Source organism: Chanodichthys erythropterus, chromosome 15 (genome assembly GCF_024489055.1).
Source record: "Chanodichthys erythropterus isolate Z2021 chromosome 15, ASM2448905v1, whole genome shotgun sequence".
Taxonomy (NCBI): domain Eukaryota; kingdom Metazoa; phylum Chordata; class Actinopteri; order Cypriniformes; family Xenocyprididae; genus Chanodichthys; species Chanodichthys erythropterus.
The window spans coordinates 5,055,542-5,083,496 of record NC_090235.1 but is presented as its reverse complement, the minus strand read 5'-3'; the positions used below and the strand labels follow the sequence as shown (position 1 = coordinate 5,083,496).

The window sequence follows — 27,955 nt, the reverse complement described above, 5'->3', positions numbered from 1 at the left end:
TAATATAAGCGACATTGGCCCTCTTTTAAAATAATAATAATAATAATAATAATAGGGCTGTAACGACGGATTTATTTCCAGCAGAAATGTGAAATGGAAATTAATTTGATCAAAAATACGCTATTTTGCAGTTTAATCATACGTAGCGGAAAATGAATCGCTCATTTTGCTTTGTTTTTCACATTAAATTGCTTCTCTCTCTTGTGCAACCTGGCAACACGCCTGTCATGTGATAAACACATTTCCTGTACACTGACGGTCTACCCAGTGATGTCAGAGTGAAATTGAAACAAAATCGTGTCGCTCTTAAAATCTAACAAAAGATATTAAGTAAATAAAAAAAAAAAATACCAAAGAAGAAGACCATAAATCACTTTAAAGAACGACAAGGCATGTTATCGATTTGAAACGGACACCTGACGTCTCGTCGTAATGTCTGTTGGTTAGCTGGTTAGTGTTACCCGTGATTTGTTTTTGTTCAATTCTGTTATAATAATCAGGTATTTACAAAACTACATTAACTTCTGCCTGTACCTACCCGCTACACAACACTGTTTTGGTGTGTACTTGGTCATCACAGTTGAGTTTAACCTATTTTTACGTCTTGGCAAGATCTAATCTGCCAAACCAGCACAAAGATGTCAAAATACACCACTTTTCCTGATTCAGCCGATGATCATAATCCATTTCAGGTAATATATTTGTTTTGTTTTTTAATTGTACATTAGAAAACTGTTGGTGTTGTTGTTCTCGTTACCTCTTGTGAGATGCTGACAATCATATTAGGTGTAACGTTGCATGCTAATGTAATTGTATGGTTGATCCTTCCACTGGATTTGTGTCGTTTTATTCTATTCTAAATTTGACCCTCTAGTTGTTGCTTTAATCATAGACAAATTAAGGGTACGTTTGCACAACATTGATGTACCTAATAGGGAAAATGGAGTAGCATTATTAACGCTAAGTGGCATGGCATCTTACGCTCTGGCACATGCCGCTATGCTTAGCGGCACACCCGCTTGACATTGACATGTGCTGCTAAAACTTGTGACATGTGCAGATGGATTTTGTCGTGTCATGTGCTACTGACACTGTTGCGGATCATGTCGCCGAATGTTGTGGCACCTCCAATAACCTACTGACACATGCCGCTGTCTGCCGCGCATTACGGAGATAGTGGAACATACGCACTTACCGGGCGAACGACATTTAATTAATAATACGGTGCTAGATTGTATGTATTTACATTTATTATTATAGATTTCTTTTATATATATATATATATATATATATATATATATATATATATATATATATATATATATATAATATAAATACGCAGTAGTTTTGATAACTCAATAAAATTGTTTTCTGTTTGCATAGGATTGACAGTTCAGCTTTATCATTTGGAATTATAAAAGAATAGATAGACACTAGTTACATGGTGGCCACAACTTAAAGGGTTAGTTCAGCCAAAAATGAAAATAATGTCATTTATTACTCACCCTCATGCCGTTCCACACCCGAAAGACCATTGTTAATCTTCGGAACACAAATTAAGATATTTTTGTTGAAATCCGATGGCTCAGTGAGGCATGCATAGCTAGCAATGACATTTCCTCTCTCAAGATACATGAATGTACTAAAAACATATTTAAATCAGTTTATGTGAGTACAGTTGTTCAATATTAATATTATAAAGTGACGAGAATATTTTTGGTGCAGCAAAAAAACTAAATAACGACTTTTTAACAATATTTACTGATGTCCGTTTTCATAACACTGGTTACGCTCTGAAGCAGTGTTTTGAAATTGGCCATCACTAAATATTGTTAAAAAGTCATTTTTTGGGGGGGGGGTTTCGGCACTCAAAAAAATATTCTCGTCGCTTTATAATATTAAGATAGAACCACTGAACTCACATAAACTGATTTAAATATGTTTTTAGTACCTTTATGGATCTTGAGAGAGGTAATGCCTTTGAAGGCTTCACTGAGCCATCGGATTTAATAAAAAATATCTTAATTTGTGTTCAGAAGATGAACGAAGGTCTTACGGGTGTAGAACGACATGAGGGTGAGTAATAAATTACATTATTTTCATTTTTGGGTGAACTAACCCTTTAAAAAGAGTCAAACGTTCTGCCACCACGAATTGACACTGACCAATCAGGTATTTCATAAAGGCCTATTTGTAAACAACCTACAATTCTGAAATGAATTATGAAAACTGGCACCAACCACCAGAAGTGTGCTGGACCTTGACACTGGCTCTTCACAATGCAGAATAGTGTATGTCTGTAGAAACTATATTTAATTGGATGTCTGTTATAATGTGGCTACAGCAAGTCCAATACTTTAACAAAACATCCAGACATCTTCAGAAGGAATGCTTGTTCAATGCTTGTTCAATGCTTGTCATTGTTAAACATTACACTCAAGTACAGATGTGCCAAACTGACTACAAAAATTATTTCAGACTACAAAATATTACAGATTTAACTGATTTTTATTTATTTATTTTTTAAAAAGCATTAAATTAGACTATTTATTTAGGATTTTGTATCACAATTATGTAAGTAGCCTATAGCTGCTCAATTAATCCGTCATTCGCTACTGGAGATGCCACAACATACGGCCACATGTTCTGCAACATTGTCAGTGAGGCACATAACGCAATCCATCGGCACATGTCATACGTTTTAGTGGCACATGCCAATATTTACTGGCTTCTGCCACATGGCTTCTGTGTGTATAATGCCATGCCACTTAATGTTAATAACGCTACTGGAGTAATGACTAAAAACGCTGTATTATGTATGCCAGGCCAGTAGTTAGCAATGTCACTTTGTAAAGAAACACTACTCGCCTATAGACTGAACACGTAGTATGCATGCACATTATGTCACCGTTTTCAAATATTTTTGTAGTTTAAATGGAGATGATAACAGAATCATGCCAAAAGGCATAAAACGTTTTCCGGCCTTTAGCTGAAAATGGTGTTATGTAAACGGCCCCTAAATATTATTTCAAGGAAAATTATTAAATGAGGGGCCATTTACACACCATTATTGTCTCTGTGTAAATTACAAAAATGAGAATTTGTGAAAACGGTGACATCATGCGCATGTGTATTACACATGGGCGTCGGATAGAAAAAAAATGTGGGTGGGTCTTCCCTCCAAATTTTTTTTTTTAGATGTATAGATAGATAGATAGATAGATAGATAGATAGATAGATAGATAGATAGATAGCTAAAATGCCAATCAATTTTTAATAGAACAACGAGACACAAACCTTCACATTCAATCGTGTTTTTGCTCCCATTTATTTTCACACATTGATCACACAGTGCATACAAAGTTTAGTCCCCAAGTGCGCACAACTGGAGAAATACACAATTACCTTTGATTTCGTTAGACAGAAAAGAAGCAGGGCCGTACGCAGGGTTTTATAATGACTGAGGTTATAAAATGTTTTATGCTAGGGGGTTGCGGGGCATGCTCCCCCGAGAAAATCTTGATTTCCTTGGTTTACATATATGCATTTTAAGATGTTTTAAGGCCAACAAATTGGATAACAATAGCTCTAAAACCATGTCAACAAATGCATATATACACAGTTTAGAGGCAGCTTTAATCGCATGTTTGGTAATTTCATGACTTAATTTACAACAGAATAACAAAGGTGCATGCCTGGAGTTTCTTTTACGCTTTAATTAAGCTATAATAAAGTAATATGCAGCGCGCGCCTGCGCATTTGCGCAAGCAATTCTTGAGCTCGTGCTTCGAGCATAGTAGGCTATAGCCTAACGGCTGGTTGGAGTTTTACTGACATAGCCTGACAACATCTTATTTGACCGCAGTTCACTGTTGTTCAACTGAAGCTACCTTTTCCGTGCTCGTTTGACTTGCGCCTGGCGCTGAGACGGTGGAATGCGCGTCTGAAAAGTGTCCCATTTGTTGTGGTCATTTATAAACGCAGCGTTTTACTTGGCGATGTTTTAAAAATATTTTTAATTTTGGTATTTTTTATGCTCTGTTTTGTGGAGTAGCATCACCTAAGGGGGGGGTTTGACAAATGCTGAATTAGAGACGGTAAAAGTGTGTTGGTCCAATATCATTTGTCTTAAAAAGTGGGTGGGTCTTGTCCCACCCACATACAATGGTTCCGATGCCCATATTACATGTTGTTCAGTCTATAGGCACATAGTGTTTTTTTTTTGTTTTTTTTTACAAAATGACATCGCCAACTACTGGCCTAGCATGGATAATACAGCTTTTTAAGTCATTTTGTTGAAGAAAAAAAAAAGTTTCAGTGTTTAGAACATCATTGTCATAAAACAGCATGTACAAATCAGGTATGAACACATCTACTCATTGTTTATTGTAACTATTTTCCGCATTTTAGAGCCACTGCCATTTCAGTAATTAAAAATGTAAAAATATCACAGCTCACAAGGGTACAGGAATTATATAGTGGCCAAATAAGGCAAATATAAATAATACATTTTTATTTTGAAATGATGTCTGTGAATAGGTGCAGCTTATATTTGTATCTAAATGTAACCATAAGGTTTTTATTTTTTAGGTCAAACGTTTTTAAGATCATGATAAAAATAAATTCAACCATGTGTGTCATAAGTTATTGCTGGTTAGTTAATTGGTTTATCAGAAGGATTTCATGTCTTTTTGTGTTTTGAAGGTCAGTCCCCTAGCAGATGAAGTTTCTGGCTCAGAAACTGATATCAGTACAAGATTGTGAGCTTACAGTGCCAGTTCCTAGAGCTTGTTTTAAAAATTGGACATTTTGTGGTATCAGCCCAGATATTTAATCACTATTTACCACCTTCTCTAAATGAACTGAAAGGTTTGTTTTTCCTCTGTTTGCAGGATCCATCAGTGACTCAGCACAGCAGCAACACTGGCTATGCCACGCTGGACCTCTACAACCCATTTGACAACAACATACCAGCGGTAAATATGCCCGTCCTGACAGGTGATGAGCAGGATGTTACATAGTTAACATGGCCTTTAATTATTAATACATCACACAATGTTAGCGTAATGGATTAAAAACAGTGTTTCATTTCAACTTCAGCTACCTCTGCAAGAGAAAATTCTCAAATGTCAGAACCTTTTGCCTGATTATCATGATGATATTGTTTGCTTTTTTGTTTTGGGTAATGAAGGCTCCACCTCCATATGAAGCCACATCTCCTGCTGCACCTCCTGCCCTAACGCCTCCCACCAAAACCACGCCCACTGAGCCCAGGAATTATGGATCCAATGGAACACAGGTGCTGATTAGTTTTAGAATAGTTACTCAATACAGAATTTCAACTAAGGGGCATGTTTTCAGTGAAAAATAGAAAACTTTTTATGCGTTTTGGCCGTTCATTTACACAACAACGCTGTTTTGTTGAACTGAAAACACAAACTTTTGAAAACGGGTTTCAAAGTGGAAGTTTTTGAAAACAATACTGTTATCATCTCCGTGTAAATGACAAAAAAGCGAATCTGTGAAAACGGTGACGGTATGCACATATTATGCGTTTAGTTTATCCACCTTATTTTTCAACAAGGAAATAAGGCGTTTTCTTTGAATGTACCCGATTTTATTAGCCACTCTATGGAGATAACGAGAAGAATATCAAAGTGCAGTAAACTGTAAAAATAATGTGGATAGGTATGCGCGAGGCGAGTGCTCTGTGAAAGAATGCCTATGTACGCAGGCGCGTAGTCTTTCTTTACAAAGTTACATCGCCAACTACTTGTCTGACATGCGTAGTGCATCGTTTTTAGTCATTTGCGCAGATCCGTGTGAACGAGGATCGTTGTTATCTGTACAAAGAGATAACCTTTCCGTTTTTAGAACATCTTTGTCATGTAAACGTACCTTAAATTAGCCATATTTGATCACACAGGCACATAAACTGGATTTACTATGATTGCTAGGTGTGTGACAGTATCACATTTTTATATCATGATATTAGAGTGGTGCAGGAATGATGTCAAAACCCAGAAAAGTAATTTGCCACTGGTTCCATCAAGATTTTCCTGTGGATTTTTTAGTTTTTAAATTTATGACTAAAATAAGGTCTATAATAAACATAATGTGATGATACTTGAACGTTTTGCTACAACGTAAACAATGTGAATTTTGATGCTGTTATTTTTATTTAAAAACTGTAGCTTCTATTAAGATAAGAATGTGCAGTTTACATTGTAGAACAAAACATTAAAGTATCGTCAAGTTTACCACCTTATTTTACTCGTAAATTGAAAAATCCCATTATAAACCTGACGGGAAAATCTTGAGGGAACCAGTGGTGAATTCTTCCGGGTTTTGACATCATTCCTACATCACATTGAAGTTTTTAACACTGTATACGGTTTTAACCAGTTGATTGAAAGGTATTCATAAAATGCATTTCTAAAAATCGAAATAATTCATAATAAGGAATTATTCATGGTATTTTGAAAGTTCATGATCAATCATCATTGTGATAGGCTATATCTTATTATTGTATGTCGGCACATTTACTAGTAAATATTTTTACTACATCAACTTCAACATGGTTGCCCGCTCGTCAAGCCAGAGTATGCTTCTTATTTCACGCATAAAGCAATATTTTAGTAGCATTCTAGATCTGTTATTACTATAATGCAATTCTTGAGTGGTTATTGAGCAATCAAGCTGTATATTGCATGATGGTTGTATAATTTGATCTTTAAATGATTTAATTCTACATTTGGGCATTTTTCAAAACATAATGATTAAATTGATTTGCATGAATAATCTACTAACTGTTGATTATTATGCTGTTTATGGGAATAGAAATATAATACAAAATAGAATAAAATATACTGCTTAAATTTTTGGGGTCAGTAAGATTTTTTTGGTAACACTTTACAATAAGGTCTCATTTGTTAACATTAGTTAATGTATTAACTAACATGAACTAACAACGAGCAAAACATCTGTTACTGTATTTATTAATCTTCGTTAATGTTAGTTAATAAAATACAGTCCAAACACAATACAAAAATACAGCTCAAGGTGTATTGACTAATGTTATCAAATACAAATTTTGATTTGAATAATGTATTAGCAAATATTGAAATGAACATGAACTAAGATGAATAAATGCTGTAGTATTATTGTTAATACTACTGATTTTTTTTTTTTAAAGAAATTAATACTTTTATTTAACAAGGATGCATTAAGTTGACAAATATGACAGTAAAGACCTTGTATAATGTTAAAAAAAGTTTCTATTTCAAAGAAATGCTGTTCTTTTGAATTTTCTACTTGCAAAAAATCCTGAAAAAATCACATTTTCCACTAAAAATATTAAGAAGCAACTACAGATTTCAACATTGATGATAATAAGAAATGTTTCTTGAGCAGCAAGTCAGCATATTAGAATGATTTCTGAAGGATCATGTGACACCAAAAACTGGAGTAATGATGCTGAAAATTCAGCAATAAATTACATTTTAAAATGCATTAAAATAGAAACGTTATTTCTAAATTGTAATAATATTTAAAGATAATACTGTATTTTTGAGCAAATTTATGCAGCTTTGGCGACCCCAAACTTTTGAATTGTAGTGTATATTCTACTGATTAACTAACTAAAAGTTCATACTGCTGTGGAATAGTAAGCACAGTATAATTTGGTTATGACCACATTTCAGCTGTAATTTGTTTCCCGTTTTGTAAAACAGTTGGCCATCAATATATATCTTGTCTCTCTCTCTCACTCTGTTGCAGTCTGCAGTAAATGCTACCACAGCAGATCTGTTGAAGAAGCAGGAGGAACTAGAAAGAAAAGCAAAGGAGCTGGAGAGAAGAGAGAGAGAGCTGGATGCCCATGCACTTGGGTCCGGAGCCTGTGAGTGAAGGATGAAGGGAAAATATCTTAGTTTATGTGTTTGCCAAGGGAATTAAATGTAAACAAAACATCTTGAATGAACAGTGAAATTCATAACGTGTTGAATAAAATTTTAATGGTAAAAAGGGACACCTTAGCAACCACATATGACGACCTGACAACCATACGCAACATCATAACATAGAGGTTTTACATGTGCAACCACCACTCACATTTTTTCAGAAAATGTACTTATCCATATGCATTTTGAAAGAGTTGTGAATAAACGTAATTCAGCTACCAATAGGAGTGAAGTACTCTGAGCTCCATTTGCACATTTTACCACATTTGAATAAACAATTTCTCACAATTTAGCAGATTTTTACTGCAGAAAATTGGACAAGCAATCAGTGTGTTTTTTTTTTTTTAAGAATGAGAGGCTTCAGTCAAGATTAGCAGAACATTTCTATAATACTAAAACTTTGATTTCATCATTTCTTTTTCCACTACAGGACTATTCACACTCACATATTTTTTGAATCCTGAAGAGGGCTATAGGAATAGAAAAGTATTTGATGTAAAACAAGATTTAGATGGACTTCTGAAATTGTTAGTGAGGGTTATGATGAAGGTGCAGAGATGAATGAGACATGAATGAGAGAGGAGGGGACAAAGAAACGGAACAGTTAAAAAGATGACAGTGATGGATGGATGGCATTTTCAAAGAAGTGAGATTTAGACCTCGGTGGTAATGAACAAGACATTAATGGAGTGATGCTGGCAGATATGATTGATGAATGGGGAAATGAATCTCTTTCTGTGTCCTTCTCCCTCAGCTCGTCAGAATAATTGGCCCCCATTGCCCTCCTTCTGCCCGGTGAAACCGTGTTTCTATCAGGACATTAATGTGGAGATCAGCCAAAACTTCCAGCGCACTGTCAAAACCATGTACTATTACTGGATGTGTAAGTTTGCTTGCTTTAGTACTTTTTGTCTTTTAAAGTGTGTGGATGGTTCTGGCTTGTATCATCAACCTTAGTAAATACTTCAGTTATGAATTCATCCTCTGTGCTTCCTTCTGTTAAACTGAAATTATTAGTCCGTTGTTGATTGACTGATAAACTGGGCAGAATGATTATTCAACCGGTAGTTGGCCATTTTCTGTTTCAGAATACTTTAGTAAATACTGGGAAAAATAAATGTTTATAGTTCACTCAAAATGTATTATATTAACTGTGATTTTGTGAGATACACTTTACTTGAAACATATTTAATAGATCCATTTTTTTTTGTAAATCGTTTAAATAAATGTTGCCTGAATTTCAATGTTTTCTTATGTATGCTTGTTTCTGCCATGAAATAAAAAAGGTAATTGCGACTTTTTATATATTATATATTATATATTTTTTATAATTCTGACTTTTTTCTCGCAATTTCGAGTTTATATCTGACAATTCTGACTTTTTATCTCAGAATTGTGAGATAAACTCACAACTGCATGATATAAAGTCAGAATTGCGAGTTATGAAGTCAGAATTGCGTGATATAAAGTCAGAATTGCGAGTTGTAAAGTCAGAATTGCGAGTTGTAAAGTCAGAATTGCGAGTTATAGTCAGAATTTTATGATATAAAGTCAGAAGTCGAGTTGTAAAGTCAGAATTGAGGGTTGTAAAGTCAGAATTGAGGGTTGTAAAGTCAGAATTGCGAGTTGTAAAGTCAGAATTGCGAGATATAAAGTCAGAATTGCAAGTTGTAAAGTCAGAATTGCGAGTTGTAAAGTCAGAATTGCGAGTTGTAAAGTCAGAATTGCGAGTTGTAAAGTCAGAATTGCGAGTTGTAAAGTCAGAATTGCGAGTTGTAAAGTCAGAATTGCGAGTTTTAAAGTCAGAATTGCGAGTTTTAAAGTCCGAATTGCGAGTTGTAAAGTCAGAATTGCGAGTTGTAAAGTCAGAGTTGCGAATTGTAAAATCAGAATTGCGAATTGTAAAATCAGAATTGAGAGTTGTAAAGTCAGAATTTCGTGCTATAAAGTCAGAATTGCGAGATATAAAGTCAGAATTGCAAGTTGTAAAGTCAGAATTGCAAGTTGTAAAGTCAGAATTGCAAGTTGTAAAGTCAGAATTGCGAGTTGTAAAATCAGAATTGCGAATTGTAAAGTCAGAATTGCGAGTTGTAAAGTCAGAATTGCATGATATAAAGTCAGAATTGCGAGATGTAAAGTCAGAATTGCAAGTTGTAAAGTCAGAATTGCGAGTTGTAAAATCAGAATTGCGAATTGTAAAGTCAGAATTGCGAGTTGTAAAGTCAGAATTGCATGATATAAAGTCAGAATTGCGAGTTGTAAAGTCAGAATTGCAAGATATAAACTAAACTTTATTATTAATATTATTATACTGCTGACATTGCAAAAAAACAACAAATAAATAAATGAATACATACATACAGACTCTCAAACTTTGTGTTTTTTTTTTTTTATATGGGTCATATGGGTGATACAATTTTAATTTTACGTTGAACTGTTCCTTTAGTTGTTTCAGCAATTTTAAACTATTCATTAAATAGTGTTATACATCACATATCAGCAGTTGCTCTCTAGTTATCCCTAGTAAAGGAATATTGGTCAACCTCTACTCCAGTGTAACTTTGCTTACTTTATACTTCTCTTCCTCTTCTTACAGTCACAGCATGCACTTTGTTCTTCAACCTCATCTCCTGTTTGACTCTGTTCTGTGCGCAAGCCACTAATACTTCGGCACCGGTTGGCTTCGGATTTGCCATCCTTTGGTTTCTCCTCTTCACCCCCTGCTCCTTCCTCTGTTGGTACAGGCCTGTGTATAAAGCCTTCAGGTACGTACACAGATTCAGCATGAATTGAAGTCTCAGACAAACATCATGGATCAGTCATTGTTCACTTCTGTTCTGTTTTCTCAACAGGAGCGACAGTTCCTTCAACTTCTTTGCCTTTTTCTTTGTCTTCTTCGCCCAACTGGTGCTTTATGTTATCATGGCTATCGGTATCCCCGGCTGGGGCTTCAGGTGAGCGTGACAAAACAATTATTTGCTAACCTATTTATTGACTTTTCAGTCAATTGTGTTATTTAGTTCTTAAGTTTGGGCACTGGCTTGTTGCTCTTTAAACTTCGTTCTTCCATGTTTGTTTCAGTGGGTGGATCCTGAGTTTAGCTGCTTTAAGAGAGAACAACAAGGCAGTGGGTGCGATCATGATGATCAGTTCTGTGCTTTTAACCGCTCAGGCGTCCATGGGAGTGATTTTGCTCAAGAGGGTAAATCACATCTCCACAGCAGCAAATGGATCTTTTCACATTCATTGGCAGTCAAATTAGGATATAATCCTAATAAATATAAATTGAAAACCATACTAGATATTTATATTCATCCTATGGTGAAGCTGTCTATTCCTCTTCGGCAGCTTTTCCACAGCTCTACTCCAGTGTTTAACTGGCTTTCTCACTGTATAAACAGAAGAAACAAACACTTAGAAACAAGGCTTCAAGTACACAAGCATTTCAGCTGACATTTATCTCAGAATATGTGCATCTCTCGATTTCATAGCGTTCAGAAGCCATATTGGTTGGCGTTCAGTAATGTAAATGAATGGCAATTACACAACAACAGCTGCATTTCCATATGTTATTGATGGGTAGAATGATTTGTGGGTCACATCTGGGTGGGTTTATGGATTTTGTTGTTAAAACATGACATTCTTCGTGCTCTTTAGCACTTTTCATTTTGAAGTAATGCTTAATCATATGTTAAATGCAGATTCTTTTCAGAGATCATCTTAATTTCGCTTTAGTGTCTTTCTAATCGATGTGATTGATTTAAAATGACACTACCGTTCCAAAGTTTGGGGTCAGTAAGATTTTTTTTTTTAAGAAATGAATACTTTTATGTACCAAGGACACATTTAATTGATCAAAAGTGACTGTAAACACTTTTACATAGTTAAAAAAGTAGACTCCGCACAATGTTAAGTCACACAACTGTTTTCAACATTGATAATAATAAGAAATCAACAACACATCAGCATATTAGAATGATGTCTGAAGGATCATGTGACACAAAACTAGAGTAATGATGCTGAAAATTCATCACAGGAATAAATTAAATTTTGAAATATATTAAAATGTAAAAAATATTTCACTATTTTTGATCAAATAGGTGAAGCATGATCAAAACCAATGCAAACGTTTGAACAGTAGTGTAGGTAATTTTAACTCATTAATACATATTGATCTGTTGAATGACGATCTCTTGCTTATTCTTCCATCAGGTTCATTCCATGTACAGGAAGACTGACGCGAGCTTTGAGAAGGCCCAGGCTGAGTTTGCCACCGGTGTGCTTTCCAATCAGGCAGTGCGCCAGGCAGCCACCAATGCCACCGTTTCTGCCGCACAGGGCGCCTTCACTGCACCCCGGTAGAGATCTGGATGAAAAAAGAGAGGTTAAAGAACCTGATTGGTTACGCTGCCTTGAGACAGTGACTTATTCTAGCTCTCCCAGACGTGGCTGAATTTCAAACCTACACACTTACCCTAGACCCCTCTTGCATGCATGTCATAAGGATAGTAATGCAACATTGGATTTCTTTTTGTCTTTGTTTGTCGGTCTTGCTGAGCATCAGGCCATTAGTACAAACATGCAAAAAGGATCTAGGTGTTGGTTGATGTGAAATTATGATTTATATAAATGCTCTCTATGAGGATCTTCAGTATGATCAACAAAAACAATTGTCTTTTTTCCATTTATTATGCTAGAAAAAGTCACTGGAATAATTTGTAAAAACCATAAAATACCTAAGACCCCAGGTTTTGACTTACAATTCCTGTCTATTTACAGTACATCTTTAAAGCTTGCAAAGTTAAGGCACAGCAGCCTTGCAGATTCAAATAAGACGTGCCACATTCTGCCTTTGCTTTTTCCTTGACTTCTTCCTTTCTTTGTAAATAGCTGTACATGACCTGGAAAGGGATCATTTCATTGCTCTAGAATTGAGGTTTATGCAAAACCTGTGACGTTTACCTTGCCAAAAGTTTTTCTTAAACGAAAGAGAGGAATCCCATATCATATTTTAGAGATTCATGGTTCACTTTATTAGTTTGTTGGTAGATGGATTTCTTGCTTTGAAAAAGCATGTTAAACTATTGTATGTACCTCTTTGCAGCGATACACCACTAATGCTTTATGTTCACGGGTTATTTGTGCTTTGGAAAGCTTTGGAATACAGAATCAAACTTGATATCTTGACATGAACTCAAGTTTCTTCTTATCAAGATGTGGTAGCAGCAGAGATTGGTGCGATTATCTGTGGCCAACATATTTGTGTTGCTTTTGTGATATGTAACTTTTTCTTTTTGTACTTTCAATCTAACATTTTGCCTAACACAATAGTATATGCCTAAATGAAAGTATTACTTGGTTTTATTGTTATTGTGTTGCTGCTGTATGTCACTGTGTTATCTGTTTTATTAAAGTTCATGAATATGCATCTTATTCTATTTGTATGCATTTTACTGGGTCTCTGTGGTCCTTAAAGGGACAGTTCACGCAAAAATGAAAATTCTGTCAACATGTACTCACCCTAAAGTTGTTCCAAACCTGTATACATTTCTTTTTTCTGTTGAACACAAAGGAAGATATTTTTGAAGAATGTGGGAAACCTAACAGTTCTAGAGCACCATTGACTTCCATAGTTTGTTTGTTTTGTTTTTTTTAATATGGAAGTCAATGGTGCCCCAAACCAGCTTTGTTACAAACTTTCTTCAAAATATCTTCCTTTGTGTTCAGCACAACAAATAAATGTACACACATGTGGAACAACTTGAGGGTGAGTAAATTATGACTGAATTTTTTTATTTTTAGGTGTACTGTCCCTTTAAGTCTTAAAGGGATAGTTCACCCAAAAATGAAAACTTGATGTTTATCTGCTTACCCCCAGCGCATCCGTAATGTAGGTGACTTTGTTTCTTCAGTAGAACACAAATGATGATTTTTAACTCCAACCACTGCCATCTGTCAGCAAATAATGCTAGTGAATGGAAACTTCTGCAATCGTTTCGTGTCTTAGGACATCAATGTGTCGTCATGAGCCGCAGGGTTTAATTTGGACTTGTCTATGCAAGTTTTATGTAGTCTTATAGCAGAAGTTTCCATTCACTAGCATTATTTGACTGACAGACAGCAACGGTTGGAGTTAAAAATCATCATTTGTGTTCTACTGAAGAAACAAAGTCACCTACATCTTGGATGCGCTGGGGGTAAGCAGATAAACATCAAATTTTCATTTTTGGGTGAACTATTCCTTTAAAAAGTCTTGAAATTGAGTTGTATCAAATTCAAGGCCATAAAAAGTATACTATCTTAAATTGTACAAGGTCTTAATTATCATTTGAAGATATATATACAGTAGTCAACATTTGAAGTGGATCAAAAAAGTTCATCAAAGTTGCCTTAAGAAGGTTTTTTGACAACATTGATGAAAGGTTTTGATCCACTATCTACTATATTTACCACAGATCTCACAGATCTTGCCCTTCATCGCCAGTCCCGCCCCAAAGTCACGCTATTGGCAGACAGCCGCTACCTCGTTTTCTGATTGGCTAGTTCTTCTTTTTTGTTGTTTAAAGAGCTTAGAGCTGTTCAATATGTTTTGTATTTTTCTTTCTTTCTATTTATATTTTTCTTTTGTTGTTATACAAGTCTTCTTAACGTCATTATTTAAAATTGTGTGTAAAATTATGTATCGTAAGATTTTGAAATAAAAAAATCAGGTAATGGCATTTTTTTTTTTTTTTTGTATTCCCAAGAATCGCTTTACAGCAGAACAAATATCTATACTAAATGAAATAAACTACTTTCATGCTTTCGTCGCTTTACTTTCGCAAGTAACGTGATATTTTAAATGAACTTGTCGAATTAATGAAGGTTTACTATTTGGAAACTTGTAATATTCCATGTTCAGTGATGGGCTGACGCGTCTCCATGACAACCGACGCTGCTTTCGGCGCGTAACGTCATAGTTCTATATAAGCTGTTGAATGAAGATGGCGGAGGCTGCTGCTGCTCCACAACCCCGGTTCTTCTGTCATTGCTGTAAAGGTGAAATCGACCCCAAGCTGCCGGTGAGTACATAACACTTCATTAACAAGCATTCATCTGCGTTGTGTATGCTAACCCCATTTTAGCCTCAACACAATTGAAGTTGTCTTTCTTATATTTATAACTTACAGTAGAAGTACTAACATACAGTTCTCTATATATTTCTTATACATGGAGGGTTTGTATGAGTTCGCGCGCATTAAAATAGATCTATGGGAATGTCTTTCATGTAAATGCGGAATAAACGTTATAAGGAATGCGCGATGAGTGCCATGGTTGCGAGGGATTCGGTATCCAAGTTTGGGAGCAACTCTAATGCCAAATTTAGAACAGCCCCTCGACCGTCTGAAACCCTGTTCGAGGAGAAACACACGCATGCAGTACATTGACTGGCTGGTGTACATGTCTGGTTGTTTGACACACAGGGGCATTTTGTATGTCATATAAATAAAATGAATTAATTTAAGTCTCAAAACTAAAATTCCAATATCACGCAATTTATGTAATATATGTGGGTAAACAAGTGGAGACATTATAAAATCACCCTGGCATATGTTCATACAAGGGTCACCCTTACGAAAAAGAAGTACAACGTTACTTAAAGTTCATTTTACGAAGTATACTTAAGTAATGTTCAAGTGTATTTTAAGCATACTTCATTTACTAAATATACTAATGTCATTTTACTAGTACTAAACTTGTAAATGTACTATTTCTATACTGCTTAGAAATAAATTGGCCCAAATTTAGTATATAAAAACAAGTACACTATGGCCCAGTTTCACAGACAGGGCTTAGCCTAAGCCAGAATTAGGCCTTAGTTCAATTAGGATAGTGGCATTTATAAAAGTACACTAGAAAAAAACATTACTGGGTGTGCATTTTGAGACAAAACAATGACACTGACATATTTTAAGATATGTCAGTATAAGTTGCTTTTCAACTTGAAACTTGGGTTTAAGTATAACAATAGTAAACTTTAAGTGCATAACTAGTTCCCAACTATGTACTGCATCTGTACTTATAAGTATACAAGTAGTGTACTATTTTAATCCTAGTAGTACATTTATTAGTTTACGAAAGTATACTCTTAGTAAACTACCAGTTTAGTAGTTTTATACTGCAAGTATAGGCTACTTGTAAGTTTTCTTTAAGTGAACATAACATCATACTTATAGTTTACTATTTATAAATTATCTTTGCACTTTAAGTATACTATATGTTCCTATTTAAGGTAGCCTATAATTTTTTTATACTTGAAATATACTTTTAAAGGATTAGTTCACTTTCAAATGAAAATTAGCCCAAGCTTTACTCACCCTCAAGCCATCCTAGGTGTATATGACTTTCTTCTTTCTGATGAACACAATTGTAGAATCTGAGCTTTATAATGGCAGTATGCGTTACCAAACAAGTATGAGCTGAAGAAAGTGTCTCCATCCATCATAAACGTACTCCACATGGCTCTGGGGGGTTAATAAAGACCTTCTGAAGTGAAGCGATGCGTTTGTGTAAAAAATATCCATATTTAACAAGTTATGAAGTAAAACATCTAGCGTCGACCAGACCGTATTTTTCAAAAAGCTTACGCTGTATGTCCTACGCCTTCCCTATTCAACTTACGGAACTAATTCAGCGCCAGTTCAGTTTTTTCCGTAAGTTGAATATTGTTATAGTTGAATATTTTACATTTGCATGAGCAGTCTTCTAGCGCTTGTTTCTGCTTCTTCTTTTCCTGTGTTTTGATCCAGAGAGTCTGTACTCTTTCAAAGGATGCATAATAGCGCCCCCTACTGTAAAACAATGAAAACACTGACAGTCTGAAAATTCCAAGTGGACAAGGAATTTGTAAATTAGATTTGAAGTACAGATTTGTACACTACCAGTGGACTCATTCAGTCACTTCATTCATTGATCCTTTTCGACCACCAGTGGACTAGCCTACACAAGAATTCAGATTCAGAATTAGGAAACATGTCTGTTTTCTTTAAAAATCAGTACTTTCAAACAATATAAGCTTATAAGACTGTTTGTAAAACTATGTGAAAAACGTTTAACAGGATAATCCATCAAAAGATTAAACACAACTACAAGCCAAGTATACTTAGAATACTTAATTATACTTTTAAGTACTGTATATTGGACTCAAAATAATTCAGTCCAAGTATAGGCCAAATATACTTAGACTTTTTTTTTTACTTAGACTTTTTAGAAATATTTTTTTTTCTCATAAGGGCAATGAAGGTATAATAAAGGTAGATTAAATCATTCACTATAATGAAGGTATATTAAAGGGTTAGTTCACCCAAAAATGAAAATTCTGTCATTTATTACTCACCCTCATGCCGTTCCACTCCCGTAAGACCTTTGTTAATCTTCAGAACACAAATTAAGATATTTTAGTTGAAATCCGATGGCTCCGTGAGGCCTCCATAGGGAGCAATGACACTTCCTCTCTCAAGATCCATAAAGGTACTAAAAACATATTTAAATTGGTTCATGTGAACACAGTGGTTCAATATTAATATTATAAAGTGACGACAATATTTTTGGAGCGCCAAAAAAACCCAAAATAATGACTTATTTAGTGATGGCCGATTTCAAAACACTGCTTCAGGAAGCATCGGAGCACAAATGAATCAGTGATTCTAATCGGCTTTTCGGAGTGCCAAAGTCACGTGATTTCAGCCGTTGGCAGTTTGACACGCGATCTGAATCATGATTCGACACACTGATTCATTTGTGCTCCGATGCTCCAAAGCAGTGTTTTGAAATTGGCCATCACTAAATAAGTCGTTATTTTTTGTTTTTTTTTGGCGCTCCAAAAATATTATCGTCGCTTTATAATATTAATATTGAGCCACTGTACTCACATGAACCGATTTAAATATGTTTTTAGTACCTTTATGGATCTTGAGAGAGGAAATGTCATTGCTTTCCTGTAGCTCAGTGGTTAGAGCATGGCACTAGCAATGCCAAGGTCATGGGTTTGATCCCAGGGATTGCACATACTCAGATACAAATGTATAGTATAATGCAATGTAAGTCGCTTTGGATAAAAGCGTCTGCCAAATGCATAAATGTAAATGTAAATGCTTCCTATGGAGGCCTCACTGAGCCATCAGATTTCAACTAAAATATCTTAATTTGTGTTCCGAAGATTAATGAAGGTCTTACGGGTGTGGAACGGCATGAGTGTGAGTAACAAATGACAGAATTTTCATTTTTGGGTGAACTAACCCTTTAAAACATAAAAGTTCAACTGTGTTTTCAGGACAAAGGTATTTTTCATAAATATTAGAGTGCGGCAAATTGTCACACATCTTTTAAAACAATTCAGTATTTGTTGACCACAACACATGTTTGATATTTCATTTCAAAAACTCAAACCAACACTTTTTTCACCCGTGAAAGGTTATCATTTCTTTGGGATTTTAAATCTCTGCAGTTTCACAACCAGAAGCTAAGCATGTTTTAGAATTATGCTAGTATGTTGCTAGCCTTTGTTTTTACATTTATTATTATGCTTTCAAACATTTGATTTGTCTGAAAACCTCTAAAAGTCAACATCAGAATTCAATTTGTTTGGGACTGATGTGCAGAATAATGTACTTGTTTATCAATCCTTTGAACAGGAATATGTTTGTCCCAGATGTGAATCTGGCTTCATTGAAGAGGTGTCAGAAAACTCCAGGTGAGTTTCACATTTATGACATTATGTAATAATCCAGATTGAATTATTTTTCAGTAATGTTATTGCATGTATCTCTGTTTATTATACTTAAAATATCCTAATAGGAATGATTCGTCTTTTAAATATGATGTTTGTCATTTTCAAATGAGTAAAACTTGTTTTTATTAGTCTTCTTCTTCAGAGTCGTGATGGGGCTGGCAGTGATGACGTGGCCTCACAGTTTGCAGAGGTATAACGCTATAAAATTATATATATCCTCCTTTGACTTTGCTGGTGCAGAGGAAATAATTCCTCAAGTGGGGGTCAGTCATACTTTTGTTTCTCTATGAGTCTTTTGTCTTTTCCTTTGATTAGCTGTGGCAGCTGCTCTTCATGGAACATTCTGCCCTCCTATCCGACCCCACCGTCACAGACGCGCTCCGCAGCCGCTCTGGGGTCGAGGCAGCAGTTGGTGATCCTGCCTCCGGGACAGCAGGACCTGTAGCTTCCGTGGGGACTTTGTTAGATTGCACAGAGCCTGCGCTCCACCCTCCACAAAACAGCCAGCAGCGAAACTCTAGACTGGATCAGGGACAGGCTGTGGAGGGGTGTGTACTGACACTTGTTACAGCTGCTGTCTTCTAGGAGTTCTACAATATGGAATGTAAAATGATTCGTATTTGGTCAACTTTAACATTCAGTTTGAACACGCAAATGGTTTATACATAAATGCTATAATCGTTTTTTCTTTTGCACAGAAATGATCTGTTGCTGGCTTGATTTGCACAATACATTCATTCATAATATATTTAATATAGCCATGTTTCTTTTACTTGACTCTGTGATTTGACTTGCAGTAATTTGTTGTTTAATAACTAAATCTAATTAATAAGAATTTATTATTTATTATGTCTCCATTCAATTCAATTTTTTAGGTGTTCAAGCACATAGTGCTGAAACCTTATTGTAATTGTAAGGATGGCACAAAGACAAGAAGGTTAGATCCAAATGCAGCTTTAATTGGGAAATCCATAAACATAATCCAGGCAGGTGAGGGTCAAAGTACACAGAGCAGTCCACATAAAACAAAAGCCAGTTACCAAAAACGAAACTTCCATAACAAAAGCAGAAACAAACTCAGTATAAATAGACAGAACACTAATAACATAATACAAGACAGCTGGGTGCAATGAGTGGTAATGAGTCCGGGAAGTGGGTTATGGGAAATGAAGTTCAAAAGGTGAGACAACAGTCCGTGTTGGAGTGCCCTCTAGTGGCTAACTAGGGCACTCCAACTGGTGATCATGACCGGGAGAGACTGACAAGGTGTGATCCCCAATTGGCCAATAGGTAGCGCTACAGCGATCAAAAACTTTGATTATGAAACTGCTCATAATTTCAGGGCTGCGTTCCACTCCGATTTCAAACTTCCCTAAGCACTTCCCCTCAGGGGAATTTTTAAGTACGTTCCACTTCGTGAAGTGGACGAGGGACATTTATATGGACAGACCCTCGTCCGCTCGATTTTGACAGAGGCAGTGAGTCTACTTGGATGTACACTTCAAGCAGCTCTATATCCCACAATTCAACTTGATTGTGACATCACAGCAGATTGCTATATTTTGTTTCATTTTTGAAATTTTATTTTTCTCCAACAGCTAATATACCTATAGGATTTATATATTTTCTCCAACAACTTATAAGCATATAGAATGCTGCATAAAACAAATTCATAAGTACAAAAGGGGTTTAAATAATAAATCAGCTCCATAGTGAATTCCAAGTGATCAAGGGCTTAGTGCAGTGGTCTCAAACTCAATTTCTGGAATGCCACAGCTTCGCACAATTTTGCTCCAACCCTAATCAACCACACCTTATCCAGCTAATCAAGGTCTTCAGGATTACTAGAAACTTCCAAACAGGTGTGATTTTTGAGCTGGTTGGAGCTAAACTCTGCAGAGCTGTGGCCGTCAAGGAATTGAGTTTGAGAACACTGGCTTAGTGCGTTTCATTTAAACCTTATGTACGAGTTCCGCCAGTAGTGGGCACTCATGCAACGTAAGCAATGACGCACATTGACGAACAAAACATCTAAACGTCTCCGATTTCATTTGCGCCTGGAAAAATTTTGTCCAAAACCTACTTTTGCGAACTAGCTCTATGTTTTTCACCTGATCGGAACCAAACCAGTGCAGAAATGTTCTCTGGAGATTGAATATCAAAAATTGAAATTTTGATAAATTTTGGGCGCCAAAAAGTTTGAAATGGGCGAGGCCACTTTTACTAAACTGGCTATAATTCTTGAACAGAATGAGATATTTTCATCAAACTCGGTATTCTGGTGTATGGGCTCATTCACGGCGATTGGACACATGATGGCGCTATAACATGAAAAAAACATAAAAACAGCTATAACTACACAACTGTTAGCCTGAATGACTTGAAAATTTACATGCAGTGTCTTGGTCCAAGGAGCCATGATTGTCCAAGGACATTGGCGTATCTCGAAAAACATGGCCGCCATCAGTTTGAGCACCTATTAGACAAGGTTAACGGAGGCGATTGGAACGAAACTTGGTTGGCATGATCGTTTCATAGCCCTAGAGGTCTGTAAGAATTTTGAAATAATTCAGCCACTCGATGGCACTAGCAAGTTTTATGCCTCTGTAATCATGCAAACATTTATGGAGATCGGACCAAAGGTGGCGCTATAACTGTTAAAAAGCTTTAAAACCATATATTTCCCATGGTAAACAGCCTGTATTGGCTGTAAATGGTCTTTTCCGTCTATTATGTCAGTGGTTACATGCTTGCTAAATAAAACATAATACCTTTTTACACGTGCTTAAAGGCCTAAAAGTGCTTGAACCCCGATAATTGCTGCTCGCAGCTATATTTATTTTTCTTCTTCTTCTTCTTCTTTTTTTATTAAGACTGATATTCTCATATCATAAACTTGAACTTTTTTTCTTTAAAATGCACCGAAACTGTCTTTGTTTCTTTAAGGATTGTCCAGCAGTTCCTGGATGGTCTGTTTTCCAGTTCTGACAGTGCAGGTTCCCCAACCTCCTCATGGTATGTTTTTGTGGTTTACTGTGATTCAGTTAAGTAGAACATGTTCCTGAAATAACATTCCTGTAAATCAGATTTTAGGTATGGCTGGGCTTAAACAATATTCTTATCAACCCATCACCTTTGTTTGTTTGACAGGACTGTTGTTCCAGGACCAACAAAAGATATTCATGGTTCCCTTTGCCTTACAAATTCATTCATTTGTATATGTGAAGACAGTATCAACAGATCTATCCAATGATGTATCAATAACCTGTTCCTCAGGTCTAGCATGCTACACTCTAACCCTGGAGATTATGCTTGGGGACAAGGAGGTTTAGATGTGGTCATCACAGAGGTTAGACACACTGTCATAGGTGACATCATCTAATGATATGACTCATGTCCTCAACCTTTTTGCAATTAGCCTCTTTAGATTTCTGCCTAGTATTAATATTTTGCCTTTTGCTAGTTAAATTTGTCTCCAGGCTTGAGTCAAGCACGTTATAGACTTTTTTTCCCCCCAAAATTAAAGAAGCATTAGAAGTATCCTGCTCATCAACCTTTTGCAGTTTTTCTATTCTCTTTCAGTTGCTTGGTCAGTCTGAAAATACCGGCCCCCCTCCTGCCGAGAAGGAGATGATCTCATCTCTCCCCACTGTTAGCATCTCTTCAGAACAGGCTGGTAAGTTCCCATAATCCTCTGAGTCACCATGTACACTTTTCATTTTACATTCTGTAAAGCAAAACACGGCTGTTCACATACTTCTGGTCACCTTCAGGAAGTGTTTTTCTTGCTTTTCCTGGCAGTCTATTGTATTGAGTATGATAAATTTGAGAGGTTGAACTGGAAAGTGTTAAAACAAGATGGATCTCTATGATTCTAACAGCAGTGTTTTGTGTATCTGCCATTTTTATCAAATGTTTCCAGAGACTAACATTTTTCCCCTCATATTATTGATTGCTGAGCTACAACTCAATTTGTTCATGCAGTTACAAATTTTCAAACTTTCCATTTCATAGGATGGGAACATTCTCAGAATTTTGGCTAACTTTCTAGCTAGGTTCTCTCAAAGTTATAAACAAATATTCTTCCAGGAACATTAATAGAATGTTTGTTCAAAAGTATCTAGTTTTTAGTTATGTTCTCAAAATGTTGGCACAAAAAAAATTTTTGAAACTCTTTTTTTTTTTTTTTTTTTTTTTAAACTAGATGTTCAGAGAACTTTTATAAACAACATTTTCATAACTTAAAGTGCCCCTATTGTGCTATTTTAAAGGTTCCCAGTTGTGTTTTGGAGGTCTACAATAGGTTCACTTGTATCCAAGGTCAAAAAACATTTTAATTTTGTCATAATATACATTGCACATCACCTCTTTTGTCAAAGAGTCTGAAAACGGTTGAGAAACGAAACTCCCATTACCATATCTTAATTTTAGCTCCTGAGGCTTCATCAGCGCTTGATACACAGTGATATGAACGATGGTGTCGGTTTTTCCATATCAGTTCCAGCACGAGTGGAAAGTGGATTTGCAGTGCTGAAAACAGCATCTTCTTGACATGTCAAACAACATAAACTAAACTATTCCAGGCCTCAACTACAACTACAGTATTTGAGGGCGGGTCAAAATAGACATCGTTCACAGGCAGCCAATGAAGACCAATTTGCGTTATGCAAATTTTCTTACACTGTCACTTAGGTATGTAATAGGAAGTGAGACTGGAATTACTGACTCATCAGTTCAGAATCGATTCTTTCTTTTGGGAGACAATCATTTTATTTTTCGTGCACTTAGATCTTTAAAACTTTGAAGACATTTTACATTCACAATCAGCTATATTACTCACTGCATGAAAGGCTGTATTTGAAAAAGCTCATTAATGGGAACGTTCTTAGAACATATTTTTGTTAGCTGGGATGCAGCACTTGACAGTTGCTTTCTCCATTTTTCTTGTGTGTTCATCCATGCATATTTTTCTTCGTCTCTCTCACAGCATGCCGACTGGAATGCACTGTGTGTAGAGAGGAATACTCTGTAGGGGAATCTGTCCGACAGCTGCCCTGTCTGCACTACTTTCACAGCAACTGTATTGTGCCCTGGCTACAACTGGTATGAGTCTCATAAAACAACCTTATGATCTTCTGTCATCAGACCCAAATTTATTAACAGAATGAAACCAAAACATGAGCTTAAATCAGTGCTGCTTGTCGTAAATAATGGTGGCCATGTGTAATCGTTGGTTATATTTGACTAACAAGCAAAAATGTTTAGAAGGACGTCTAGTGGTGGAACAGAGGAAAAACAACCTTACTGATCAAAGCTTGTAGAGGTGGTCAGTCATGACGTCAATTTGTAGACCAACCGAAAGTCTAATTCCCCCTCGGGAATTTCCACCGGGTTTTTAAAATGTCAGTTTTCATTTTATGAGTGCAATAAACTTTGTGGTTAACATTACTTGAAGAGACTTCAAAATTTTTTCTCTATAACATTACACACAGTCATACCACAAACATGATTTTCTGAGGAGACAGGTTTGAAATGTGCTCAGATGTTAATGATATTTGAAAACTGTTGGTCATTGAATACTAAATGATGTGCTAAAATAACCTATGCTGCCGTTTAAATGTTTGGGGTTGATCTTAAAAGAAGTCTCTTACGCAGTAATATTAGTAAAATTTAAAAAATATCATTACAATTTAAAATAACTATAACTATTTTCTGTTTTAATGTATTTTTAAAATTTAATGTATTTTTGTGATTGCAAAGCTGAATTTTCAGCATCATTACTCCAGTCTTCAGTGTCACATGATCCATCAAATGTCAGTCATGCCGATTTGGTGCTCAAGAAACATTCCTTATTATTATCAATGTTAAAAACAGTTGTTCTACTTAATATTTTTGTGGAAACTGTGCAGTGCTGCCAATTTAGAGATTGTGTTGCTAGATTTAGCCCCTTTTGAGACTATTTTCAAAAGCCTAGTGACAAATCTAGCAACTTCTTGGACAAACCTTATCCGTGGACTCGCCAGTATCACGTTATCTAGCGACATTTAGCGACCGGTTTTAGCTACAAAGCAATTGGCAACATTGAAACTGTGGTACATTTTTTTCAGGGTATAAGAAATACATAGTTCAGTCATGAAAATCTTCTGAGCAGCTGACCGCTTTGGACAATTGATCTGTTTGTTGTTATCTATGTAACCTATTTATTTCCGTCCCGGCCCAAGTCAGTGCAGCGTGCCATGGGAATTTCTCTAGCCCTCCACCTTCCCCAGCACCACCTGCCTAGTTCTGCTAAGGGTTCTACCTACTTTCCTTGAAGCAGCTCACATTCTATTCTCTGTATTTATGTGAATGTTTTGGCAGTAGCTTAGCAGATCTAGCCCGACAAGACTAAGGTCCTGTTTACACTAGTGCGTTTTGGTTTTAAAATGCATAACTTTTGCTATGGTTACGCCTGTTGTTTACACTACACTGGCATTTTCAAACCTCAAAAACTGAGACTTCCGAAAGTGCTGCAGAGCCTGTTTTAGTTTGAAAATGCCAATTGTAGACTTGAAAACAATGGCGTGGCTGCCCATGTTCACTCTGCATATCCTTGACGATCATGTAAACAATAACATGGAGACTGAACTACAGTCTTTGCTGGCTTTGTTGTCATTTTTAGCAGCCATTGTGCAGTTAAACTGCATTTTTTTTAATACTATAGCTACCTACATTCGCAAGAGGCAACTGTTTACACTTGTACGCGCATGCCCAGTGTACATGAACAGTCATGTGACATGCGTTTTCGGTCGTGTAGTGTAGACGGAGGTTGTATCTGAAACGCTGTGGAAACACCAGTGTAGACGAGGATCGTTTTCATTTTAAAACGAAAACGCACTAGTGTAAACGGGGCCTAAGCCTATGTACATTCCATTCTTATCAATAAATGCTTTTTGTTCCAAGAGTTGTCAAGTTTGACTGCATTTATTTGAAATAGATCTTTTGGTAACATTTTGAACGTCTTTTGTGTTAATAGCATGACACCTGCCCTGTCTGCCGGAAAAGTCTGGATGGTGAAGACCGGGGTTTCCAGCCCCATACAGGACCTCCTCCTGGGGTAATCCCCACATCGACAAATGTAGAAGAACGTAGCACCTTTGAGACTATTTAGCCTCCTTTTCCTTCCTATTTTGATCAATCCAGGACAAAGAGAAGCACCATAGCTATGTGCACCAGTGCTTCGTGAAGCCCCTAAAAAGACCTTCCAGTCAAGTGCCTTTTATTTCGAGAGACATTTTAATTTAAGCAACCCTTTTTGAATTAATATATGTTTGATAAGCATCTATGGTAATTTTGTTTGTATAATGTTTGTGAACTAAAATCCCGCCAAGGACGTTTACAGTCCAAACTGAGCAAACACGTTTCAACTTTGACTTCAGTTTTGATAATTCCAGGTTGGAATAAACACAGTCTCTTTGGTGGGTCGCAGGACTGGAGCTCACAACCACTGAGATAGATGATACAGATGTCTCAGGGGATGCAGTTCAAGTTGCATATGCATATTTAATGGCATGGCACACGTTTACCCTATAGCTTCTTCAGAGCTCTCGTTTCAATACCTCACAAAGAAGTCAGCGCACAGTTCACTTTCCCTTACCTGTCATCTGCTTCACACATGCCTTCACTCTTTTGAAGGTATCATAGAAACACAAGGATTTAGATACCTGCTCAAGTTTTGCACTGTGAAATGTTCAGTCTGCTTTGGGTTGTTTTGGGTTGATAGTTTACACTTTTGTGCTTGATGTTGACTTACATTGCTACATATAGTTTGTGGGGTTTTGTAGATAGATTTTAAAAAGTACTACTGCATTTACATATTTTGAAGCTGTTTGATGTTCCTCTGGGTGCTTTTGTCGTCATTCTCAGGGTTCCTTGACTTTCTGCTCCATATTTTGATATGAAGATACAGTCCCACTTATGAGAACGTTATCTTCACAATATGGCCTTTGAACATTGTGAATGTCATTTGGAATTATATACCACACACAATAACAAAAGTGAATGTTAAATGTTTACAAGAAAAAAAAAAATGTTGCAATGAATAATTAGAAAAAGGCACATAAATTATAACTATAAGCCAACCTATTACATACTGCACTGTCAAAGCAAATAAATAAAATATTTTATTAAAATGAGTTTTGTGTGCTTTAAACATTGGAGTGTATGAACTATAGTTGGTTTTCAATTGTTGATAGCAAGAGTTCAGGGTGGCTGATGGCTGAATATATTATAAATAATTAAACCTAATGACAGAAAATGAGACAAAATTGTGTTAATTAGATAAACATTTATTTTACATAATATTTAATAATCTCAAATATTTCAGCCTAGTATTGTACTGAAGACTCATGATATGATTATGATTAACCATAATTTAATCATAATAGAGTTGTATAGTGTTCAGTTTTTACATCTTTCAAAGGTTTTATTCAGCAAGGATGTATTAAATTGAAAGTGACAGTAAAGTAACTTATTTCGAATAAATGCAGTTTTTTTATCATTATTCATCAATACTGAAAAAAATGAATCACGATTTCCACAAAAAGTTTTCAACACTGATAATAATAAATGTTTCTTGAGCATCAAATCAGCATATTAGAATGATTTCAGAAGGATCATGTGACCCTGAAGACTGGAGTAATGATGCTGAAAATTCAGCTTTGCATCACAGGGAAAAAATCTTACCGACCCCATGTTGAATAATAGTGTATTAGGTTTGCATGCTATGAGAGGCTGTTATGCTTTTCAAAATGATACCAAGTAACATATTGGTTCCAATGACATCTGTCATTTAGATTTTGTATTAGAGAAAGCTTCTGAACACAGCTTCCTAATTAATTTGTGTTATTAATGTTTGACACGTCCTCATGCCATGCAGTCAGTCAGATTAATTATCTAATTTGCAGCTTGAAAAATCCAACATCAAATTAGTTACAAAACAGCAACAGTTTCAATATATGAACTATGACCAAGGTCATTTCTGCATGATTAGTAGAGGTAAATGAGACATGTGACTATTAATTTTTTCCTTTTGAGATGTTATGAGACACTCTGCAATTGTGTAAATGCAGAACTGACCAGTCACTTAGATCAATGTCAAAAAATAACCATATGGTTTATGCAACTGAAGATATTTTACCATCCTACAGTGGGTATGGAAAGTATTCAGACCCCCTTAAATTTT

The 27,955-nt window shown here is 35.9% G+C and overlaps 2 protein-coding genes across 3 annotated transcripts; both read left to right on the top strand.

Annotated features, from left to right (window-relative positions):
* The first annotated feature begins 228 nt into the window (after positions 1–228).
* Positions 229–13,443, top strand: scamp3 (secretory carrier membrane protein 3). 2 transcript variants are annotated; one of them, XM_067411280.1, is made up of 10 exons: positions 229–450; positions 613–692; positions 4,893–4,976; positions 5,192–5,299; positions 7,780–7,900; positions 8,716–8,844; positions 10,558–10,726; positions 10,814–10,915; positions 11,043–11,163; positions 12,174–13,443. In XM_067411280.1, exons 2-10 carry the CDS (start codon positions 639–641, stop codon positions 12,321–12,323), a joined length of 1,038 nt encoding a protein of 345 aa, XP_067267381.1. In that variant the 5' UTR covers positions 229–450; positions 613–638; the 3' UTR covers positions 12,324–13,443. The 2 variants fall into 2 exon arrangements, with proteins under 2 accessions (XP_067267381.1, XP_067267380.1); XM_067411279.1 differs by having other exon boundaries at positions 229–692; positions 12,174–13,437.
* Positions 13,444–13,707: 264 nt separating this feature from the next.
* On the top strand, positions 13,708–26,875 carry rnf115b (ring finger protein 115b). The gene is made up of 9 exons (XM_067411281.1): positions 13,708–15,022; positions 18,635–18,693; positions 18,862–18,922; positions 19,048–19,280; positions 21,679–21,747; positions 22,009–22,081; positions 22,315–22,408; positions 23,720–23,835; positions 25,748–26,875. Exons 1-9 carry the CDS (start codon positions 14,939–14,941, stop codon positions 25,880–25,882), a joined length of 924 nt encoding a protein of 307 aa, XP_067267382.1. The 5' UTR covers positions 13,708–14,938; the 3' UTR covers positions 25,883–26,875.
* Positions 26,876–27,955: the final 1,080 nt, after the last annotated feature.